The 24,922-nt window shown below is 48.8% G+C and overlaps 1 protein-coding gene and 1 pseudogene across 1 annotated transcript; both read right to left on the bottom strand.

Moving 5' to 3' along the window:
- Window positions 1–13,042: 13,042 nt before the first annotated feature.
- On the bottom strand, window positions 13,043–14,511 carry LOC142364286 (olfactory receptor OR9H1-like). Its single transcript, XM_075443591.1, has 2 exons — window positions 13,443–14,511; window positions 13,043–13,164 (listed from the first exon to the last, which is right to left on the bottom strand). The coding sequence occupies exons 1-2, from the start codon at window positions 14,509–14,511 to the stop codon at window positions 13,043–13,045; spliced, it is 1,191 nt and encodes a 396-aa protein (XP_075299706.1).
- A 6,729-nt stretch (window positions 14,512–21,240) lies between these two features.
- LOC142364285 (feather keratin Cos1-2-like) lies at window positions 21,241–22,288 on the bottom strand (annotated as a pseudogene).
- Between the last annotated feature and the right edge of the window lie 2,634 nt (window positions 22,289–24,922).

Genomic DNA, 24,922 nt, shown 5'->3' with positions numbered 1-24,922 from the left:
AGTTGAGAGATGCCCCCACTTTCAACAACTCACAGCTTTGTTCTGCCAGTTCAGTTTTACCTCTGAGTGATAGTGAAGGTGACAGAGGGGTTTATGTGACTGTTTGTACTACTCAGCTGTGGGGGACACAATGTGGCTTATTCTGTGTGATAGTAGATGTTCTGTAGTCTCTACAGACAAGTACCATCAGTAAATTGAATACTGAGAAGTCATGCTTAAGCCTGTGCTAGTCCTGGTTATATGCCCTTTCATAGCCTCAGAATATGGCTAATGGCTTCCTGCCAAGACATGTGTCGGTGCATAGAAATGCTCCTTATGCAGACACAACATCCATGAAACTTTTCCATCTAAAACATGGGTAGTATTCATTATTTACTCCCTTGAGCTCACATCTTAGGCCTGCATTCCCAGACAAGCTACCTGAAAACTTTTTCAGGTACAACAGATCAGCCTGTGTGTCTGCACTTACTAGAGTGGGTTTTTTCATATTAAGATGTGAGATACAGCCACCACTTCTTTCATGTTCAGTGGACCTGGTTAATCTGAGGAGCCATTCTTGGTGGGCTAGCGCAACTTGGTCTACAAAACCAGGAGATACCTCTTGTCGCAGAGGTGTGAGCTCCTGCCTGCCCATGCAGAGGCTGAAAAACATTCACAGGAGCTCTTGCAGAATGCAAGGGACAATCCCAGGAAGGGATGTAACAGTTGCAGAGATGCCAGGAGACCTACATGGATGAACAAGGAGCTCCTGGCCAAACTCAAGCAGAAAAAGGAGGCCTACAGAGGATGAAAGCAAGGACAGGTATCTTGGGAGGAACACAGAGAAATTGTCCGAGTAGCCAGGGAGCAAGTTAGCAAAGCTAAAGCCCTGACAGAATTAAGTCTGGCCAGGGATGTCAAAGGGAACAAGAAAGCCTTCTATAGGTATGTCAGTGAGAGAAGGAAGACTAGGGAAAATGTGGTCCCTCTCAGGAAGGAAGCTGGAGACCTGGTTACCCAGGATGTGGATAAAGATGAGGTGCTTAATGACTTTTTTGCCTCAGTCTTCAACAGCAAGTGCTCTAGCCACACCACCCAAGTTGCAAAAGGCAAAGGTGGGGACTGGGATAATGAAGAACCGCTCACTGTAGGAGAAGAGCAGGTTCAAGACTGCCTAAGGAACCTGAAGATGCATAAGTCCATGGGGCCTGATGAGATGCATCCGCGGTCCAGAGGTCAGTTGATGGGTGAAGTTGCCAAACCACTCTCCATCATATTTGAGAGGTCATGGCAGTCTGGGGATGTCCCCACTGACTGGACAAAGGGCAACATCAACCCCATTTTTAAAAAGGGAAAAAAGGAAGACCTCGGGAACTACAGGCTAGTTAGCCTCACCTCTGTGCCTGGCAAGATGATGAAGCAGATCCTCCTCAAAAGCATGCTAAAGCACATGGATAGCAAGGAGGTGACTGGGGACAGCAAACATGGCTTCACCTAAGGCAAATCGTGCCTGACTAACTTGGTATCTTCTATAACGGGGTTACAGCATTGGTGGACAAAGGGAGGGCAACTGACATCGTCTACCTGGACTTGGGCAAGGCATTCGACACTGTCCTGCATGATGTTCTTGTCTCCGAATTGGAAGGACATAGATTTGACAGATGGACCACTCATTGGATAAGGAACTTGCTCGATGGACGCACTCAAACAGTTACAGTCAATGGCTCGATGTCCAGGTGGAGACCAGTGACGAGTGGTGTGCCTCAAGGGCCGGTACTGGTGCCAGTGCTGTTTAATATCTTTGTCGGCGACATGGACAGTGGGACTGAGTGCACCCTCAACAAATTTGCTGACGACACCCTGCTGTGTGGTGTGGTTGACAAGGTGGAGGGAAGGGATGCCATTCAGAGGGACCTTGACAGGCTGGAGAGGTGGGCCTGCATGAACCGCATGAAGTTCAACAAGGCCAAGTGTAAGGTCCTGCATGTGGGTTGGGGCAATCTCAAACACAAGTGCAGGCTGGGCGGAGAGTGGCTTGAGAGCATCCCTGAGGAGAAGGACTTGGGGGTACTGGTGGATGAGAAGCTCAACATGAGCCAGAAATGTGCGCTTACAGCCCAGAAAGTCAACCGTATCCTGGGCTGCATCAAGAGATGCATGACCAGCAGGGCGAGGGAGGTCATTCTGCCCCTTTTCTCTCATGAGACCCCACCTGGAGCACTGTGTCCAGCTCTGGAGCCCCCAGCATAAGAAGGACATGGTTGTGTTGGAGCGGGTGCAGAGGAGGGCCACGAAAATGATCAGAGGGCTGGAGTACCTCTCCTATGAGGACAGGCTGAGGGAGCTGGGGCTGTTCAGCCTGGAGAAGAGAAGGCTCTGGGGTGACCTTATAGCAGCCTTCCAGTACCTGAAGGGGGCCTACAGGATGGACGGAGAGGGTCTTTTTACGAGGGTGTGTAGTGACAGGACAAGGGGGAAAGGCTGTAAACTAAAAGAAGGCAGATTTAGACTAGATATTAGGAAGACACTCTTCACTATGAGAGTGGTGAGGCCCTGGTCCAGGTTGCCCAGAGAAGCTGTGGCTGCCCCCTCCCTGGAAGTGTTGAAGGCCAGGTTGGATGGAGCTCTGAGCAACCTGGTCTAGTGGAAGATGTCGCTGCTCATGGCAGGGGAGTTGGAATCAGATGATCTTTAAGGTCCCTTCCAACCCTTACCATTCTAAGATTCTATGATTCTATGATCTCCCCTGCCCAAGGCACAGGGCTAACTAAGCTCAGGCGCCGAAGTTCATGAACCTGCAGCAGGTAGCCTAGATATCTCTGCTCTGGGGAGATTTGGATACTTCCTGTCCTTTCCGTGTCCCCAGAGGATGAAAGACAATGAATGTTAAGCAGCAACTTCCAACCTCCTTCCTCAGGTGCGGTGTGGATTCCACTCCCTGCACCCTGGTACCTTTCCAAGGGGATGGGCAGAGCCTCACGAGGTGACTCCTTTTGTGCTGCTGGGTCTGGCTGTGAACAGCACAAAGAAGGACAACTCATTCAGGTTTGGCTCAGAATTGTCCCTCTTTGTCCTGTTCTTAGCCATTTGCCTCCTGATCCTGGCTAGGAATACCTTGACCAACCTAGGGCAGGATGATGCAGCCACTTGCAAGCAGGGCAGCAAATGCACCCATGGCTTAGAGCTCTGGGTGTGGAGAGAGATGTTGCCCGGTTCAAGTGTGGGTGGGAACATCTGGGAGCTCTCACCAGGACTCTGTGCCCTTCCTTACAGGTCTTCTGCCATGCCTGTACCTATCAAAGTGTGAGAATGATACCAAGCCTTGACTGTCCTTGCATTGGAGCTGTCAGGGGAGATGTGCTCTGTAGGCTGCCCAGACAAGCAAGGCCTCTCCAGGGCTGGGCTGAAGGATAGGTGGGTTGGACAGATTGTGTCCCAGGTCTGGTCCATGCCAGGAAAGTGGGTGGCAGCAGCAGTAGCGCTGCCATGGCTTTGAGTCCCAAGGGCAATGGGTAAACTCGAGGTGCAGCAGGGAGTCAACTCCATCTTTTCTGTCAGTACCCAGTGGGTAGTTGCTGAACATCAGTTACCTCTTCCCATACCCTTCTTGAGGCTGATCAGACCCAGTCCTCTCAGCCATTCCTCGTGTAACTGTGTGAGGAATGGGACAGTCTCTGTTTCATTAATGTTAACCGATCAAGGACCTTTCTAGTACAAGTGCGATAGTACATAAAGGGGAATGCAACAGCCAAAATCACAAGGAGGCACAAACTTGATAGACAAGGGATAACAATAACAAAGCCTACAAGTCTTCAACAGCTAATTAATCGGCCCTTAAGAAAATACAGGCATAGCTTTGGAGAAGGATAACCTGGACTTTGTAACCAATAAGAAGGTGGAAATAAGATGAAGATGAGGAGTTGGAAAATTCAAGGAGGGACTGTGGGATTAGGGAAAAATTACTAAGGAATGTTTAGGGAAAGGGAATGAGAAATGGAGATGGAGGGTATAAAAGGGGCTTATTAGACATAAGCTGTTGTCAGTCAGTAAACTTTTCTAACTGAGCCCTGCCTTTGATCACTGCATTCTGTCCTACCTTCTGACTAAAACTGCCTTAAGTGTCTTTCCACGTGATTTCACTCTCCACGTGCGTGAGTGCTGTAAGGACTGGATGCCAGCAAATGAAGGGACCAGAGGGCGTGAAATGAGGTCAGCAACTGCAGTCAGATTGGAGTGAAGGCACTGATGGGCCTGTGGTGCCAGAATCTGGAGTGGACAAGATCCCTGTGCCTGCAACCAGTGTGGGACCACAGGTCACATGCCCCTGTACGCCTGGGTGCCAGCGGCTGGGCACCGTTGTATTTACATTTTCCCTAACCTAGTGTGCATGGGTGTGGGAAATTGACTGGAAAGCTTTGGGCTGGACTAGCAGGCAAGTTGGAGGTCCAGCGTCTAGTCAGGGATATTAGATGAGCAGAAGACCTGTACTGCTATTTGAAGCATCTTCAAGTGTGGGAGTGCCAGTGAGACAAATGTGTGAGTGTGTGCATCTGTTTGCTAGCAACCATTGAGATGGACTAGCTGGCAAGAGGGAGATACTTGGGGTGGGTAAGAGAGCTCAGGATCTGAGTAAAGTCGTCTTACTCAGACAGAGTAGCCATGCGGATATTCAAGGCATCCATAAATGTGCATGTGATTGTGAATCTAGAGAGTGTGTGTGTGTGCTTTCACCAGTGAACTTCAGTTCTTATCAGATGGAGAGCAGAAAGAGGACTTGACGGTCTATATGTTTGGTGTGAATTCCAGTGATGTTATATATGGGTGTTGCTGAAGGCAATGCCTTATCTGTGGCAATCTGTGCATCCAGCCCTACTGAAGTCCTGCAAGTTTGTGTGTGTGTCTGGAATACACGCTGAGCCTCTTTGTTGTATGAACCTGTAAACAGGAAAGCAGCTGCCTCTTCAATTGGCTGGGAATCATAGAATCATAGAAAGTTTTGGGTTGGAAGGGACCCCTAGAGGTCATCTAGTCCAACCCCCCTGCAGCGAGCAGGGACACCACTAACTAGATCAGATTGCTCAGAGCCCTGTCCAACCTGGTCTGGAATGTTTCCAGGGATGGGGCCTCCACTACCTCTCTGGGCAACCCCTCCCAGTGTTTCACCACCATCATTGTAAAGAATTTCTGCCTTATATCTAGCCTAAACCTACCCTGTTTTAGTTTAAAAACATTACCCCTTGTCCTGTCACTGTTCTCTCTGCTAAAAAGATTGTCCCCATCTTTCCTATAGGCTCCCTTTAAGTACTGAAATGCTGCAATCAGGTCTCCCCGCAGCCTTCTCTTCTCCAGGCTGAACAAGCCCAACTCTCTCAGCCTGTCCTCACAGGAGAGGTGCTCCAGCCCTCGGATCATTTTTGTAGCCCTCCTTTGGACCCGCTCCAACAGTTCCATGTCCTTCTTGTGCTGAGGGCTCCAGAGCTGAACGCAGGACTCCAGGTGAGGTCTCACCAGAGCAGAGTAGAGGGGCAGAATCACCTCTCTCGACCTGCTGGCCACGCTTCTCTTGATGCAGCTCACGACACGGTCGGCCCTCTGGGCTGCCAGCGCACATTGCCGGCTCACGTCCAGCCTTTCATCTATCAGTACCCCCAAGTCCCTCTCAGCAGAGCTGCTCTCAATCCTTTCATCCCCCAGCCTGTATTGATACCGGGGATTACCCCAACCCAGGTGTAGGACCTTGCACTTGGCCTTGTTGAACCTCATGAGGTTCACACAGGCCCACCTCTCCAGCTTGTCTAGGTCCCTTTGGATGGCATCCCGTCCTTCTGGTGTCTCAACCGTACCACTCAGCTTGGTGTCATCTGAAAACTTGCTGAGGGTACACTTGATGTTGCTGTCCATGTCATTGATAAATATATTGAACAGCACCAGTCCCAGTACGGACCCCTGAGGGACTCTACTTGTCACTGGTCTCCATCCGGACATTGAGCTGTTGACCACTACCCTTTGGCTGCGACCACCCAACCAATTCCTTATCCACTGAACGGTCCACCCATCAAATCTGTAGCTCTCCAATTTAGAGAGAAGGGTGCTGTGGGGGACTGTGTCAAAGGCTTTACAAAAATCCAGATAGATGACATCCATTGGTTTTCTCTTGTCCGCCCTTGTTGTTACACCATCATAGAAAGGCACTAGGTTGGTGAGGCAGGACTTGCCCTTGGTGAAGCCATGCTGGCTGTCTCGAATCACCTCCCTGGCCTCCATGTGCCTTAGCATATCTTCTAAGAGGATCTGTTCCATGATCTTCCCAGGCACAGAGGTGAGGCTGACAGGTCGGTAGTTCCCAGGGTCTTCCTTTCTACCCTTTTTGAAAAGGGGCACAATGTTTCCCTTTTTCCAGTCACTGGGGACTTCCCCTGACTGCCATGACTTTTAAAATATCATGGAGAGTGGCTTGGCAACTACATCAGCCAGTTCCCTCAGGACTTTGGGATGCATCTCATCAGGTCCCATGGACTTCTGTATGTTTAGGTTCTTCAGGAGATCCCGAACCTGGTCTTCACTTACAGCTGGAGAGATTTTACCCTCCTGGTCTCCTTCATGCCATTACGTGAATGCATGAGGACAGAGGACACTGGCTCGCTGGGTGAAATGGACTGGGTTCCAGCAACTGCTTTCTAGCCAAGCAGCCCCTGTCCTGTCCTGTTTCATGGGGACATTGTTCTATCCTGGAGGAGAGGGATTTTCATCAGCCTTTTTAAGCATCCTGAGTCTCCTTCCAGCCCATTTCTCTAGTACATCTCAGCACCCTCTATAGAAGTTCTTCCCTCTTGCCTATCACCTGCTTCCTGCTCAATCAAGTATCATATAAACTTGCTGAAACTCCACTCTGTTCCACCATCCGGGTTGCTAATAAAGATGCTAACCAAAGTTAGCTCCAGTATCAGATCCAGGTGGATGCCACCGGCAAACTGCTACCAGGTGTCTATGACCCTGTAAGGGGGCATTCTCACCAGCAAGTGTGTTAGGAGTTTCTAGGGAGTGGCATGGGGACAACAAAAACCGGAGCACCCATATCCACAGCAGGAGTGGTGTGGGAGGGAAGAATCTGCATTCCCAGCAGAGCGGGTGTATGCTTGTAACCCACAGGGGGACAGGGTGGAGGGAGTACCTGTAGCTGTATTCATGGGTGCATATGGATGAGGGCATGCCTGTGTAAGTGTCTGAGTGTGCATGCACTTGTGTGTGTGTGAGTGATTAGAATTTTCTGGGATTAGCTAATGGGAAAGTGTTTAGATATTTGTAGGAACTTACTGGCATTTCCCAGGTATCTTGTAAGGTGGTTCTTCTGTTGTAGTGCAGATGCGGATCCTGAACAAATAGGTCACTGATTGCCTATTAACTATGTGTTACCAATAAATCAAAAAACTTCTTCAACCTTTCTGGTTACATCAGATGAACAAAGCAATTTTTCCCTCTGCTACACACTATCTTCCAAGGGAATCCTGGTGTCTCTCTTCCCTGTAGACCCATCTGTCCGCAGAGAACTCAGCACTATAGACAGCTGACAGGTTTCTTCACACTCTAAGCCAGAGAGACCTCAGTACTCCCCCCAGGAAACCCAGGCATACAGCCTTCCAATCTCCCATCCTTTTCCCCAACCTGCATGATCATTTTCATTTAGTCATGAGTTTGCACTGGGATGCACATACTTGGCTTCAGAGGAGTGTCTTCACTTCTTGCCTCTTTCTCTGCAAACCTCTACCTCTCCCCTTCCCATTCTTTTCTACGTCCCAGGAATTGGACTGCCTTCTCGGGAGCTCACCACCTCCTTGGGCTGATTGTGGATTCTTCATGAGACCTTCTTCCTTCTGTCCCTTGGCTACATGCTTTCAGAAAGTCTCCATCAAGCGCAGACTGGACAACCTTGTCCACCTTCTTCTGGGACTTTGTGCTCTTCCCCTTCCTCCAAACAGTCTTTGAAGGATTTGCTACTGGGGTGCAACAGGAAGGATAGGAGGTGTTAGATTATGTGGTAAAATCCCAGGCCGCACACACACAAAGGAACACAAAGAGACAATGGCAAGCGGGGAACCCAGTTAATGCCCTCAGCTAGCTAGTCCCAGGACAATAACAGGAGGGTGGTCAGCCCATTAAAGGCTCCACAAGCCCAGAAGAGCACAGAGGCACAATGACAAGGTGGAGAACTCAAAGTACTGAAAGGAATGGACACTCTAGGCCTCAGTGCCATTATCTAAATGTGTGACCCATCAAGATGAGTTAGTGGGATTGGCTCAAACTGAGGAGGATTACTCCTTAGCAATATGGGGCACATTATGGGATGCTCATTATGGGATGCACAGTAAAAGCACACTGGAATTGCTCAAGATTTGTAATGGAGTGTTTAGGGGAGAAACTAACGGCAAAGAAAGGGAAAGAGCCAGGTAATTTGGAGAGGAACAAATGTGCAAAACAGAGGAATAAAGGGATAAAAATGGTCACTTGTGACAGTTGGATGGTCAGTAAACTTGTCTGGTCAGGCCCTGAGCCTAATAATTGCAGTGTCTCCTATCTTCTTATCAAATTCAATTTCTACTTATTTCTCGGCATGAGAAACTGTTCTGTGTAAATTCAGATGTATGGAGGTCTAGGTGCCAGTAACTGGAGTGTGACCTTGGGTGAGAGGGCTCATGTGTCTAGGGTGTTCATATCTGCTGGTGCATCCAAAGGACAGCTACTGGTTTGGCTGAGTGTGTAAGCCAAGCTAGTCCAGACATCCATGTTGTATGTATCTACACATATATTTCCCACTAAATCACCTTCTGATTAGCCAGAGAAAGGAACAGGGTGATGTCCTTAGTACTCTTTTGTTCTAATTTGAGTGCTTAGCTATGTGGTTTGCTGTGTGTGTGTGTTTACTTGGAATACATTCTGAGCCCTCCTGCTGGTTGGCTCTGGACACATGGAACTACGGAACCATTTCTGCTAGGCTACTAGATTTGGTACTCCTTAACAGGAAGAGCTGCAGCTTTTCAAGAAATCTTAGCTGTTTAGGTCATGTTCAGCTTCCCCCTCAAGCTAAGCCAGAGGGGAACCAGATAACAGGGATAACTCCTCTACAAGGCACTGTTTGTCTTCATGTCCTTCATCTGCATTTTTGTGGTCACTAGGCTCACTTGATCTGACAAGGACAGCAGCAAGCTAGGATGAGTCATCCTGGAAAGAGTGGCAGCTAGGACTTTCCTTTACCTCACTATTTTGGAGATTCTGCCCACGAAGTGGTCTCAACAAGTCCCCATTTTCATCAGTTGGGATTCTTTCTGGTAGCAGTCGTTACAAGTTGGACCTGATGGCTAAGGTACTGCATTTAGGTTGGGGGTGGAAGGAGAACATTTTCCTTCCTAGAATGAACTATTCCAGCCCCCAGCCACAGGAAAGGACTTGTTAGTGGGTGGAGAATGCCCTTCAGAGGATATAGCTTGAGGCCTTTATCTCTCTTTGGTCATGTGCAGTGCCTATCAGAGAGGGCTTTCTGTAGCTTGGTGTTTAAGGTGTATTTCCATGTGCTGGATGAGAAACAAAGGGGTGAGGGTGTGTGTACTCAATCTTCTGGGATAGTGGTAGAGGAATGGTCCAGGGGAGCAAGTCAGACATCCTGAAGGTCCACACCTGGTTTGGTTTTCTGAAGTTAGATGGGGACAGAACAGAATGAACACTGTAGAAGCAACTGCAGTGGGACGCTGAAGGAGGACTAAGCCCTTGGAAACCTGGAAAAATGAAAAGAATCATGAGAGGCCCCACCAGAGGACCTGACTCCAGGTTGTAGCAGGCTACATAATTAGACTTTGAACTGGATTGCTTCATTTAAATGCATCTGTTTAGTTGGGATGAAGCCAGATCTTGGCTAAATAGAGCATGAGCAGAAGCCCATCTTTAAAGCTCAGAAAGAAATCAATGGCATCTGCTACCCAACTGTTTATTCATCCTTCTCTTGGGTCTAATATTGTCACTGAATCTGTGCAGTTCACTGCGCTATTAAAGAGATGTTAGACAGAAATGGATCCCCTTGCACACAATGGTCCACCTAGAATTCCTAGAGGAATAGCTTTTCCACAGTAACATGAGCAGAAGACTCAAGATTCCTGCTAACCAGGTTGCATACAATGATTTAAAGACGTGTGCAATCCCCCTAAGGAGACCTAAAGGCTAGCACCACCCAGCTCTGCCCCTACTGAAGTGTGGTGTGAAGGTTTTTTACCACTCATTAAGACTTGGAAGATAAGTTATTCTCATGTGGCTGATTAGGGAGCTTTTCCAGTTTTGTTGGTTTGTTTGTTTTTATTGGCAAGGGAAATAGTAAATAGGAGGATTTTGATAAACTCTCAAAACAATGGCATTTCTTTCTTTCTTCTTTTTTGAGCCTTTGCATTTTGTTTCCATAAAGACAAGACATTCTGATGTTGCAAGTTCAGTGGATCAAGGTGCCTTCATGGGAGATGGAGTATTTAGGCTGGATATAAGGAAGAAATTCTTTACAATAAGGGTGGTGATACACTGGCACGGGTTGCCCAGAGAGGTAGTGGAGTCCCCATCCCTGGAAACATTCAAGACCAGGTTGGACAGGGCTCTGAGCAACCTGATCTAGTTAGTGATGTCCCTGCTCGCTGCAGGGGGGTTGGACTAGATGACCTCTGGGGATCCCTTCTGACCCAAAACTTTCTATGATTTTATGATTCTATGATTTACCTCTAGGGAGAATCCTCTGAGCCCAGATATCTAGTGAATTTTTCACCCACCTTAAACTCCACTTCTCCATCTTGTGTCTCTACAGTTGGGCTATAAGGACAATCTAGGGGAGAGGGCAGAAAGTGCTGGGAAAGCCGATGTGAACAAGAAGTCCACAGGTCTAGTTGAATGGTGTGAATCAATTGCATGACCAGTATGCATTGTTGTGTGTGTGTGGCTTGCTTCATCAAATGATCAGAAGTGAACACATTACCTGAGGTACCAACTTGTACAAGCACCTCCATCTGATTGCTGAACGTCACACCCATGTCCAAAGAACTCTAGGGAGAGAGGTGGCAGGAAGAGGGCTTTTGTGTGCAGGAGAGAAGTTGGGCAGGTTGCTTTAATCAGCTGCATTTGTCACACAAAGCAAATCTCCAAATGCATATCTGAAAAAGTCACAATAAGCTGAGACAATCTACATCTTGGAATGTTGTTTCTGCTCATTTATAACATGAAAGTGAGGTTTATGAGACTGATTCCTTGCAGATGTCTCCACTGAGATGGTAAACCTACCTGTGGTGTATCAAAGGCATTCACTTCAGTTGTTTCATTTACCCACACAAAGAGAGCAGAACATTCCACGGGTGATCCATCACCTCCTACACCAGATCACTACCTCTGCATCACCTACAATATCCCTCCTCACTGACCTGAGTAAGGGCAGAAGATTAGTTACCTGACGAATAACACAGATCTTTATTTAGTTATGACTCAGGCCTGAACTGTGATAGATGGTCTGACATCTAAAATGAGGTAGGAGGAATTAAACCTTAACATTTCTGTATTTAGACATCCATCTTTGCCATCTACTTATTTTCAGCTCTAGAGATATCACAATCTTCACAGCCACGTGTTTGATACTTCTAGTCTTCTAGAATATTTCCTGAATGTTGGGAAACTTGGCAGTGGCTTAAATGTGTGGGTTTTTCCCTTCATGGAACTGGAGAGACAGTCAAGAACTTCTGGGAAAAGCTTGGAGGACAGATCAACATGGTGATGTCATGCTGGACACCTACTACAGGCCATCTGATCAAGGAGAGGAAGTAGACAAGGCTTCTTCAGGCTGCTAGAGGAAGCCTTACAGCCACAGGTCCTCATCTCCTGGGGAACTCTCCCTGCTCCTCCTGGTATCTGCTGAAAGGGCAACACAGTGGATCACAAGCAACTCAGGTGATATCTGCAGTGTATTAAAAACATTTTTTAATGCAAGTGATCCAGTGATCACTGACTGGGGTAAATTATCTGCTCTGCTAGTTGTTCACCTAAATCGAAGAACTGTGTCAGGGTATGAAGTCTGAAGGCATCTTTGGCTGCAGTGAGCATGAAATGGTAGAGTTTGACATTCTGAGAGAAGTGGGTAAGACAAATAGTAACACCAGAACCAAGAAAAAAAACTTAATCTGATTCAGGGAGCTACTTGTCAGCAAATAGGCTACCCAGGAGGAATACAGAGACATTGATTTTACCACATCCCTGAGGCTAGCGCATAATCTGCACGAGGGAAGCATTACCCACAAAGAAGAAAGATTAAGATAGGGAGCACACAACCAAATTGGGCCTACATAAGTCCAGGGAAGCAGATGGGATGCAAGGTCTATGTTGACCTTATTTAAAAACTGGTCGTATCTCAGGATAGGTGAAAAGTATATTAAATACTTCTCAAATGCTTTCTACGAAAACTAAACCTCTCACCATTCAACACCAACTCCATATGCAATCTGGATTCCCTGTAAATAAGTAAATCGTGAAACAGAGATTTACAAGTGTCACAACAGTGAAAGGGTCTTCTCCACTCCACCTGATTCCGCAAGTCCAAGTCTGTCAGAGACTCAGCCTATTGGCATTTCACATCAGCTCCAACGTAACACTGCAAGTTGCTGCTTATGTTCAGATATTTCAGCTCTCAAATTTATTCCTCTGCAAAATAAGTCATTTCAGATCTGTCAGAGTGCCACAACTCTGGAACAATTCATCCATCAGGACATTGTGAGAAAAATTTAAATACTTCCAAACTGCAGGAAGAATGAAGTGCTCTAAAGGCATAACATGTGTCACCTGTGTTTAGTACTGATCTCAGGGTGGGTTAATGACAGACCTGTTGCCACTGGAGTCTCTGATGTTACAGATGTGAATGCTGCTGGCCACAGTCAGGGCTAGGGGCCCTCTCAGATACCTTCACTTTTCTTCATGTGTCCATTTGCTCGCCATATCCATACAGGCCACTGCATCATGTCTCGAAATCTTCCTGACAGGAACACCTGGATGTGTGGGATACTCAGTGGTCAAAGGAGGCACCAGCAGGAATGTTAGCAGCTGTGTTGAGCCAAGGATTTCCACTGAATATAAGTGACACCAAGGTCATAGCCTGAATGACTTCCTCACTGGAAATGTGCATGACTAAAGGAAGACAGTTCACACCCCAGGAACTCATAGTCAGAAAAAATGGGGCCACACTTGTCCAAGACCAAGGTCACGTTTCAACCCAGACTGCTTTATTCACTTCCCTGATATAGAGAAGTTCCGCATTTGGTTTCAATTCCCACATACAGTAACCCCAACCATTCCGCTGCCTCTAAGGAAAAAGCAAGCCAGAGAAAGATAATACCTTTTCTTCTCAAATGGGCATCTGTTTCCCTAAGGCTCTCTTCTCCCTCTGCCTCTTGCCATTGCACAACCTAGGTGAAGCCAGACACTTGCAGAGGTGCTCCTGGGATGGAACGCATTCCTTTCCATATTCTCTTTGTTAGCTTGCAGAAGAACCAGATTTGTGCCCTGAAATCCACAACTAGTTGAAGCTGTCAGTGTGGGTAGCAGCCCTCCTGAGCACCGTCCCCAGTGCCCCCTTGATCTCTCTCTTCTCAGACTGTAGATGAGTGGATTGATGCGAGGTGTGAAGACTGTGTAAAAAAAGGAGAACATTTTGCTGAGCTGTCTCAATGGCACTGTTCTGGGCAGCATGTAAACAATGATGACGGTCCCGTAGAAAACAAAGACCGTAGTGAGGTGAGAGGAGCAGGTGGAGAAGGCCTTGTGCCTCCCCATGCTGGATGGGATCCTCAGGATAACAGCTATGATGTAGACAAAGGATGCCAGAGCGAACAGAAATAGGAAAATTACATCTGGGAAAGATAATACGATGACAGGAAATCTAACCATCCTAGTGTCACTGCATGAGATTTCTAGCAATGGAGTTTCTTCACAGAAGAAATGGTCAATTGCACTGGGGCAGTAGAACCTTTGCCAAGATACGAAAGTTGTGATTCCTGTAGAAATCAGAAGACCTGCAACCCATGATCCAGCCACCAGCTGGAGACATACCTTCCAGTTCATGAGTCTTGCATAAAGCAGGGTTTGACATACGGCCAGATACCAATTGTATGACATAGCAGCCAGCAGGTGACACTCAGAAGTTGTAAAAGTGCTGAAGAAGAAAAACTGTGCCATACATCCCTGCACAGAGATGGTTCTGTCTCTGGTCAGGAAGCTGGCTATCAGCCTGGGTAGGATGGTGGAGCTGTAGCAGGTCTCTAGGCTGGACAGATACACCAGGAAGAAGTACATGGGTGTGTGGAGATGCGGGTCTGTGACCACCAGCACAATGATGAGGAAGTTCCCCACCCTGATTACTGTGTATATGGTCAGACAGAGCAGAAAGAGTGCTGTCTGGAGCTCATGGGCATCCCCCAGTCCCAACAAGTGAAACTCCATGAGCAATTTCTTGTTGTCCCATTCCCTTCTCTCCATGCTGTGTTGTAGATTTTTTTTTCTCTACTTGCCAGGTAGGAGAGCTGCAAGACAGAGCTCTTGTTGATGTGTTGATTCATAAAGGAGTTCTGGAGGCAGCATCTTCTAGAGAAAGCACTGACGTTCACACACACCTGAGAGTGTTGACGCGGAAGTCACGGACTCGTCACACAATCAATATGATCAGACAATAGCCAAATTTTATTAGCAGAGCATCTGGATTATATAGACAACACTCGATTATGATTGGTCACTATTTGTAGAGCATCTTTTAACCGCAGCTGACCTTCCGATGTCCTTGAGGCCTGTACTGCTACAGACTGATCAAGTCCATATTCAGAGTGTCTGGGTTGCTCACAATATGTCCCTGTTCTTCCAGGAATCCCACATGAGAGGTTTCATATTCTCTGTAAGAAAAAAGAAAGGGAAGGGAAGGGAAGGGAAGGGAAGGCAAGGCAAGGCAAGGCAAGGCAAGGCAAGGCAAGGCAAGGCAAGGCAAGGCAAGGCAAGGGAAAGGCAAGGCAAGGCAAGGCAAGGCAAGGCAAGGCAAGGCAAGGCAAGGCAAGGCAAGGCAAGGCAAGGCAAGGCAAGGAAAGGAAAGGAAAGGAAAGGAAAGGAAAGGAAAGGAAAGGAAAGGAAAGGAAAGGAAAGGAAAGGAAAGGAAAGGAAAGGAAAGGAAAGGAAAGGAAAGGAAAGGAAAGGAAAGGAAAGGAAAGGAAAGGAAAGGAAAGGAAAGGAAAGGAAAGGAAAGGGACATCTGAATCAATGAGGCAATGTGAAGAAGTAAGACTGTTCTAGAAAGAAGGAAATAGGTCAGAGAAGATCATGAAGATCATGTGCTCCATATCTTTTCTCCTTCAGCTGCAGTGTCTGAGTGCATTTGGGTTGCCTTCCTGCAACAGCACAGCATCTGCACCTCCACACTTCAGGACGTGCTCTCTGAGTTATTTACTCTGATAGGGAAAGGGACAGGAAGTGGGAGCTGAGACAGGACAGGAGCAGTACCTAGTACATGATGGAAGTAAATGCCCAGTAGGCATCTGTGTATCCGTGCAGGGAAGCCCAATGCTGAGAAACAAAGCCCTCTGCCCAATCCTTCATCTTGCATTTCTTAAAAAAATGAGGAGGGACACACTGATTTGTCTGTGGTTTCCCATCTTATCACTTTAGAGCTTTTACAGGGAATTGGAGGCTACAGTGACAGGCACCTTCACAGAACAGAGAGTTGCTGGGAAGGACTGGCACCTCAAAATGGACAATCATACTAACCCCATAACATCCCTCTCCTGGGCTGGGATGAACTGTTCTGTGAGGTACTCCTGTGGAGAGAGGGCTCCAAAATCGGTGCTGTACCTGGAGAGCGGCATAGGGTCTAATGTGAGAAAGCTGAAGATGGGAGACTGATCCCTGAGACATAAGTGTGTGTACGAGGGAGAAATAAAGGTAAGTGGAATTTCACTGTGAGAGGAAAAGTGACTTGTGCAGGCACCCTGGGCCCACATACCTGCCCAGGCCATTCTTGCAGCCCAGCTGACCTATGGGAGCACCCCTGGCCTGGCTTCTGCACAGCAGAGGCACAGCTCTAACGAGCAGTAACAGCCTCGGTGCCCGAGAGCTCAGCAGTGCCAGGGACACAGAAAGTATCTGGAGGAAGGAGTGAGCTCAGGAAGGAAGACATCCATGAAAGGACAAGAAGGAGGCATAGGTCTTCTATAACTGACACCATGCAGACTCCCATGAGAAAATTAACAACACCAAATTTACCTGTGCACATACAACATCTACCTGTAACCCTCAGTGTGAAGCACTGACTTCGATGGTACCTGCAAACAAAACCCAGGGGCTGGATCTTACTCTCAGTTTCTTCCTGTCCTCTTCCTTCTCTTCCTTCTTGTCTCTGCAGACCCCAACTCCTGCCACATAGACAGCTACACTCCTGTACTCTGCTTCCATCAGTTTCTGCTTTGAGTCATCAGTAGCACATGAATTTACCTGCCCTCCAAACTCTCATGCTGCCTTTAGAAAGAATCATCCTCCTGAAGGGTCTTGCTGCATCTCCTCTCTCCTTGGGATTACAGTGAGCGAGAACTGTGTAACTAGTCCCTGAGGGAAGGAAGTTCTGAGCTGGTGGAAAATGTGTCAACAGCTCCAGCAAGGGCTACCCTTCCCCAGACCTCTGTAGCAATTCAGCCTGCTCTGAGGAAAAGGAAACTGAGGCAGAAAAGTAAGGAATAATTTCTGTAAACACTGCAGCAAAGACAAGGGAGACCCCAGCAAGGTGATTCAGATCTCCCTCTGCAGAAGACTACAATGGAAATGATTCTATCAGAATCAGGCTTCTGTGGCTCATGACAGTCATCTTTTCCATGTCTACCAATGCTGAGTGGAGAGAAAAAGAAACCAGCAGTACGCGTTTTCTCCAGTCTATGATGACATCCAAGGTGGGATGTGATAAGCCACCTTTTGGAGGTGCCAGACTCCGTCCTCAGAGTAGAGAGGCCACTCTAACCTCACTTTGGTGCTTAGGGCCTAGACCTATCAGGACTGAAGTGAGCTGAATTGCCCATATGTCCCCACAGTTTTGAACCACCTTTTCAAAATGAGAAGTCCATGGTGCCTTGACTGGTTTGTCTTTCCATTGCCCGGCAAGGCAGGAAAGGGTGGTCAGTGCAAATGGACTTTTGTGCCCTGGCTCTTCAGGATGGGTGAGATGAATCTCAAAGAAAGGGTGAATTTCTGCTGAGGGTTGCACTCTGAACTGTGAGTACCAGCACAGAATGCCCACACCAGGACTCCACGTGTGGTCCTCACCTGGGCAGTAGTGGCCGAAAGAGGGAGCCTGTTGCCTGTGCGCTAGAGCATTTCTACTGCCTAGTGGAAATCTTTGGCCTCCCACTGCCCCTCCAAGAGGGGCAGAGTTGCCTCCAACCCTTGCGTCATAGCTTTCTGGCCCAAATGTATTCCTGAAACAGCCCATGGGCAACAGAACTGTTTCCAGGGTCCTGTGTTCAGGCAATTCCACCCTAGCACTGCATGTGGGTGTTTGTTCTATTGGAGGATGCTGTCTTTGCATCTGGATCCCACCCAATGTATTTGGGACTGTGTCTCAGGAAGGATATTCAGTTCACTTGAGAGGGCCTAGGGTAACCCACTGACTTTCCACTGTTGGTCTAGGTCAATGTACCTCTCCTAGAGGTCCTGGGTCCTCACTGCCAGCCTTGAGCAGTGCTTTATGTATGCCAGTTTATGTCAGAGGACTACAGATTGAACTGATATGGAATTGTTTGCAGCCCTCAATGTCCTGCACTCGTGTGCCCTCAGACATTTGAGGTCCCTCTTGCGGTTGCTCCCTGGGGTTGAAAAGGACTCTAACAGGAAGCAGAATTCACCCACAAATGAAACATCTTCCCAGCCAGGAAAGGAAGCAGTTGCCGACACTCCAGAGCAGGTGTGATTCAGCCTCAGAGGGCATTCTAAAGCATTTCCTGAACTACTGTGAAGGACAGTAGACCTGATGAGAGTGGACATTGCCATGTCCTTGGATCATGTATGTGGGCCCAGCTGCAGATCTCCAGTGCCTGAAGCCCAGTCCATGGTGACCCAGCTGGCTTCCTGGCAGCCTGGAGCCAGAGCAGGAGTCAACATGAGGAAAGGAGGTGTTGAGTGTATGACCATGAGAAAATGCAGCGGTACAGACCCCATCAACTACATAACAACAGATGGGTGCTCAGCTAGAGGGTGATGGCTCTTCAAGCGGATCCCATCCACTGATTTGGGTCTGTTGCCCAGCAAACATCACCCAGTTCATTTAAGACAGCCTGGACTACCCTAAGAGTCCTCCCTGTTCCAGTTTTTCAGAGGCGCTGTGAAGGTAAGACAAACTTTTACAGATGTTCTCTGCAAGAAGAAAGAACAGGAAGTATAGGAGGCTTGGTTCAATTGCCCCATATTGGTGGTGATATGTAGATGCCCTGGATTCATGAATCAGCACATGTGCATGAAAATTGGTACTTTTAGAGAGAGATTTCTCCCATTCCAGAACAGATGTACAGAGGGTATACTTGAATCATCTCCAGAAGTACTGTTGCTTCTAGCAGGGAGGAGAAGACAATCAGTTCAGACTGCAGTGTCTCACTTGGAGACCTAGAGGTTAGTCAAATAAAACCTATACTGTTTCTCTTTTTCATCACATGGCGATGCCTTCATCTGAGAAGCTCACCTGGACTTGTTTTATCAGACCTGTGTAAATGGAAGAAAGTGCTTAAGGCACCATCCCTGGAGGTATTTAAAAGACTTCTAGATGTGGAGCTTGGGGACATGGTTTAGTGGTGGAAATGACAAAGTTAAGTTAAGGGTTGGACTTCATGATCTTCAAGGTCTCCTCCAACATAAACGATTCTATGATTCTCTGAAAACATGTTTCATCTTGTTCCAAAATAATATTCCGAAGAATGGTGAAATCAACTGCTCTTTCAAAGAGCTAATCTCCTCCTATTGACTGTAAAGAATGACTTTTTACTCATCTATTGTTTCAAGGGTCTGCATTTGGGAAGAGAAATTCTTTCTTTGGTGACTTTGCCAAATGTCTTGAAGTATTTCTACAGCCAAGTCAATGGAATAGTAGAATGATGGACTGCTAATGACAGGTGCTACATTTTAAACGTGGAAGAACTCTAACATATCTGGCATGGAGCATAGTATTTTGAGTATTAGTGGTTGTAAGTTAACAAATATGTTTGGAAACAAGGGAGAAGGAAGGTAAATGTCAACTTTGTAAACAGTCTTGTGTAGAGGAACAATGGCTGCTGACAGAGACACTAGCCATGGTCAAACATATCTTGAATCAAGATAAGAGCTAATGAGACAGCTGTGACAACGAGACACAAATGAATCCAGAAACTATCAAATAAAAAGAAGAAAAAGATATGTCTGTTTCTGTAATTCATTAGACCCCTGCTGCAAATTCTTTCAGAGATTTACACTTCTGTTATAAAATAAAAGACTTCCCTAATTGAAATGCAGACCTCCAGGAGATACCTTCCCCAGCTCTGGTAGACAGCTGGGTGGGATATCTCATTGATCAGTGTCATGGAAAAACAGACTCTAACCAGGTTCTTCTAGGAAATCCACACAAGGAGGGTTCATGCCCTCATGGTTCCTTAATAGGTACGTCAGTCTTTGGCAATAATCCACATCCCACAGAGCCTGATCATCCCTACTTGAGAAGCCAGCATCCTCGCTCCTAGGACCTCTTACAGCTCCTAAGGCACGTGTCAATCTCCGCATAGGCTAAAAGCCTTTCCACATACCCCAAATTGCATCTTCAGCTGTGCAGCACTGAAAAGGGTGAGAACCAAGCAGGAGATGTGCTTGTGATCAGGGCCATGCTTGCAGTAGTCCTCGGGAACTGCTTGCTGGGTGAGGGGACGAGATTTTTTCCTCAAAAATATCCAGTCGTCTGTCAGAATCTCTGTTCTTTCTATGGTAGACTATTGCTAGTGTTGCAAAGGGGGTAACTGCACTTGCACAGAACCTTTCTGGATCAGAGCTGGAGCCTGGCAGTGGTGCCGCCTCAGAAATCGAGGCAAGCTGCCCCAGGCTTGGAGGAGACCAAGGACTAGAGAGCAGCCATGGGTCTCTGGGCGCTGGGTGCTGTCCTGGAGCTGCAGTGCCCATGGGGCTGTTGAATTCACTGGGAGTGGTGAGTCCATTTGTTTGCCTGATACCAGTACTAACTGGTGAATTGCCTCAGCCCTGCCAATCTGGACAGCAGCTGGGCCCTGCCAGGCACTCCAAGACCGTATGAGGTACCTATCTCTTGTGCCTGTGCTTGTGCGTGCTGGCTGTGGACCCGAGATGAGGCAATGGAAAGGAAGGCAAGGGGGGATGAGGCTGTGGGCTGTCGCCAGGTATTATTGCCTGTAGGTGCCCACTGCTGCCACCCTTTGGAGCCATTCTCCCTGAACCTCATCCCCCAGCACAGCTCCATCCAGGCCTAGAGGACCTCCCTTCCCCAAGAGACTGAGGGGCTGCTGACCTCATCCCTTGGCCTCCTGCCGCCATGGGCTCCTCACTCAAGGACAGCAGTTTTATGGGCTCTGCACTGACAGATTGTGCTCCAGGGCCTTGTGCTCCAGGCCCATCTGGGAACACATGCAGCAAGGCTGACTGTTGCCCGATGCCTGTGGAGTAGCCAGGCATGTCTTCCTCAACTCCAAGGGACGGGGCACAGCAGGCAACCCAGTGCACTGAGTCCTCCCCTCTCTTTCCTCTGGGACTGAGGAAGGGTCTTCTTTTGTGCCCGCCCTAACCCTCTCCAAAAAGCCACCGTCTTTCCTGAGCAGACTGGAAGACTTGCCTCAGAAGAAAGGAGGACTCGGAGGCCTGGGCTTGGATGCAGCACAACTTTAATGAGTCTGAAAATGAAGAGGAGGTGGCTCACAGGGAGTGCCAGGGACAGCCACTGAGATGTGCTGGAGCTTCTGCAGGGGTTCTGTCTGCTTGCCCTGCAGAGGGAGGGAGGCGAACACATCTCCACGAGACTGGCATTGGGAGACAGCGACAGCATAGGAAGGAGAGAGAGAGGAGAGTAGAAGCAGAAGCAGAAGCAGAAGCAGAAGCAGAAGAATGGCCCAAAGCTCTAAATGCAACGCCCCAGAGCTCTATCTTCGGTCGATCACCATGTTCTGAGGTCTTGGAGGTTCTTGCCCGGGGTCATCGTCAGCAGCATTAGCAGGGCTGACATCTGCTACCACAGTAGCGGCTGGTAATGCAGGAGAGGTCAAAGCCTCCGGAGGAGATGGGCACTCCCTGAGAGCTGAGGATGCTGCCAGCAGCGGCGGAGGTGGAGGATCCCACAACGGTGTTCTGCGGGAAGGAGCTGAGGATGGGTCCGGGCAGGGTCACCACCACGGGGGAGGGCTCAATGACGACGGTGGAGCTCTGGCACTGCCTGAAACAGGGCTCATTGCAGCTGTTGGCCAGCGGGGTCGGGCCACAGGGCTGGCATGGCAGGCACGGGTTGCAGCAGGACATGTCTCTGGCCTGGAGGAGCACCTGCGAGAGAGGGCAGGGGGAAGCAGAAAACAGGGACACATGAGCAGCAGCATTGCACCTCACCATGGGGAAGCCAAGGTCCCTACTTGCCCAGCACAGGCTGTCCAGCTGAAAGCCGAAGAGTCACTTCAGCTAAGTGCCAGGCTCTCCCAGTGGAAGACGTTCTCTGCCCTTCCCTCTCCCATGAGACACAGCTCCCGGCCTGGTGCTGGGACAGCCCCTGTCAGCTGAGACAGACATTGGGGAAAGACCTGATCTTGGAGCAGGAGGAGAAGACGCTTCACACTCACCTGATTCCCTATGAGAAGGAGGCGAGAGAAGCGGATGAGAGAGCCGAGAGTTGGGCTGCCTTTTATAGTAGTCCTGCACTGCCTCAGGCCCAGAGGCAGCCTTTGGGGAAGTAATAATTTTCTGACAAGTTCACATCAAACACAAAGCGACTCAGCTAATGGCATGGGCTGTGTCCTGGTTTCCTGCACTGCTGCCTTTTCATTTCCTGGCTGATGCCACGTGCTTCCCCATAGGAAGGCTTCTGTAATTTCCAGAATGAGAGTCCCTTTGCTTTCTGGGGCAGAAAGACATCATCGCAGGCAGAAGACTCAGCTCAAGTGCTGGTGGCACCCCGTGGTGGCAGGTGATGTGCACCTGGGTCATTCCTGTGGGCTTGTTTGTGGCAAAGTTGTCAGGAACTAGGCACCGCTCTCCTGCTTCTCGTCCACATGCCTAAGGACTCCCGGGTAAGATGACATGCCACACCCTTTTCTCTTGCTCCTCCCACCTCTCTCTGATGGTTGCTCCTTGTTGCATGCAGGTGGGCTTCTGCTGGGAGTGTTGGACCCTACTGCAACACTAACAATGCTGTTGGGAACATTTTGCTGGGCTCATTTGCCGCATTCTCTCCCTGTGCAAGCCCTGCAGGTCGCCAGGAGCATGCCTGGGGCCTGTTTTATTCCCCAGGGTATTTGAATCCTGTTCTGTCAGTGTGGATGTTGTGAGATCCTGGAGACTGAACGAGTGCCTGAAGCAGACACTTGCTGTAAAGACACTTTGGGGAGGCTCAGAGGAAGTCAAGTTGATATGCAGGAGTCAATCGCTATGAAATTAGCCAAGCAGAGATGAGGTGTTGAAGAGCAGAGCTTTGAAACAGCTGGAAAGAGGCCTTTGGGAAGAGAGTCCTGGGTCCAGCCAGACCCTGGGGATCTTTTGTCTCTGCCTGGTCCTGTATCAGTTCAGACTGTACCTATAGCAGAGGTGAACAGGAGTGGTCTTGAAGGGGGCCTTTTCCACTCCCAGGACACAGACCTCGTGTCCAGCTGGGTACCATACGGCCAGAGAAAATGATCACGAACACCTCCCTAAACACGGAATGGTTGGGGTCACTGAGATCACCATGAGATGCAAGATGCTGGAAGGTTCTTGGCAGCCTTCTGTTGCCTGACAGTGGACTGTATGATCTGTTCCTTTGCCTACTACCTAAATTTTGAGGTGGCCAAGACCCCTTTGACCATGTGACGGTGAGTTTGGAGGCAGCACTTCTCCAGCAGGTGTGTCTGCCTGAGGGGATGCTCAAACACCTTCTGACTTTGGGGGCTGTTAAAAGCCCAGCTGCTGCCGCACTGTTCAAGTAAGAATCTTCAAGTGCTGAAAAACCTGGCCCTGGCCCTATGGAAACTGTGGTGTAGCAAAGATTGCAACTTGATTCCTTTCCTTGGGATAAGCGCCAGTCTGTCATCTCTCTAGAGAGCCTCCCTGGGTCAGCAGCTTGGGGATGTGAGGAGGTCTGTCTGGAGCAGCAGCTGAAGAGATTTTCTCCACTCCCCACAGGTATGTTGGGAGGCTGCTTTCAGGTGGCAGAGGAAGGAGAAGATAGGAACCTGCAAGCACCAACACCCTCTTTCTCGGATGACTGTGGGCAACGTGTGAAAGGGAAAGCATGACGCAGTCCTGCTTTTTCTGGCAGTCCTGGTGGGACTTGCAGCCTTTGGTGAGATGCGTCTTTGAGGCTAGCAAGGATTGGAGCAAGAGGAGGTGCGGACGCAGGCCTCTGCGATGCTGCTGTGCATGGGTAAATGGAAACCTTGGGTAAACTCAGAGAGGTTCTCCTCTGTGCTGTCTGTGGAGAACTCCCAGATGCTTTTCCATGTGTGGGATGCCAAGCTGCAGGACGGCACCAGCTGCTTCTCTGCTGAGGCCACATGGTTACCCAATGCAAGTAGCACAACACAGAAAGAGGGTGTGTGTGAGTGTGTGTTCCCTGTGGAGTGTTTCCCTCCCCAGCACTCTTTGCTTATAGACCTCAGCTTGTCCAGCAGTAGCGTGTTGCGGTTGTGGTGAGGCTGGGTCTCTGGCTCCGCAGCCTGTGCAGCAAAGACAACTGTCATTAACAGCATGCTGGTGTGACTTTTGTGTCTGAGATCAGACCCAGGGTCTTGAGCAAGGAGCAAAGTAGCCCAATGAAACCGTGACGTTCACGCAGGGCCTGGACTTGTGGGAGAGCTATTGAGGGATGCCACCAGGCTCCATCCAACCCCCTGAGCTGAAGGGAAGTGCAGCAGGGCAATGAGTGTTCAAAAGATGTATGCGACTGGCTTGTCGTGCTCGTATTCTTCCCTCAGCCTCCTCTGCAGAAGGGATCCCTTGTTGCGAGACTTGACTGCTCTTGTGGCTTTATGTCATAGCCAAAACAGCCCGAGGAAGGAAAATCTCTTACTAGGCGTGCACCTGGACATCAGCCAAATGCTCAGCCTGTGAAACAGACCCATCAGCTAGAGACTGGGGAAGATGTCCTGTTCAGCCGGATTCCCACCAATGTTCCAAGCTCTAGCTTTGCTTTTCCTGTCCCTCCTCCACCTCAGGGGAATTACCACAGCCTTGATGGGAGGAATCCACGCATCCCTGTTTCCTGACAGAAAACAGCTCTTCACTGCTTTTCTAGGAATGAGCTTGTCCCTTTGTGGACAGTCTGTATCAAATTGGAGTGTGTGAGAAGCAGAGACAAAAGAGAGAGCATCAGCAGGAGGCAAAGAGATTGAAGCATGTGAAGAAAAGAGATGTCCTATGCCTGAGAGGGATGGAAGAGGAATGAGAGGGATGGAAGGGTGTAGGCAGGCCGAGGTTCTGCATTGACCCGCTCAGTTAACATGCTCACATCCTCTCTGCTTCCTTGTCTGCGCCGACAGCTAGAAAGCCGGATGCACATTGCGTGTGTGGAGAGCTCAGGGGTTGATTCTTCCACATGGCCGCCTGCAGGATCACCCCTGGATGTCCTCCATGAAGAGGTTCAGTGGGCTCTTGCCTGAGGGACAAAAACTCTTCCGTACCAGAGCAGGCAGAACCACAGAGGGAGTGCTTCAGG

Source organism: Opisthocomus hoazin, chromosome 26 (genome assembly GCF_030867145.1).
Source record: "Opisthocomus hoazin isolate bOpiHoa1 chromosome 26, bOpiHoa1.hap1, whole genome shotgun sequence".
In the NCBI taxonomy this organism is placed as follows: Eukaryota; Metazoa; Chordata; class Aves; order Opisthocomiformes; family Opisthocomidae; genus Opisthocomus; species Opisthocomus hoazin.
Note: the sequence above shows the minus strand (reverse complement) of the source record. Positions and strands in the feature narration are given on the sequence as shown.

What these genes read in the sequence shown, in the direction of transcription:
- LOC142364286 (XM_075443591.1), bottom strand. Translation starts at nt 14,511, where the DNA reads ATGGAGAGAAGGGAATGGGACAACAAGAAATTGCTCATGGAGTTTCAC. An exon ending in AAGTGTCTGGCTTCACCTAG is followed by an intron (nt 13,165 to 13,442) that starts GTTGTGCAATGG and finishes GTCTTCCTTTAG; the next exon opens with TCATGCACATTTCCAGTGAG.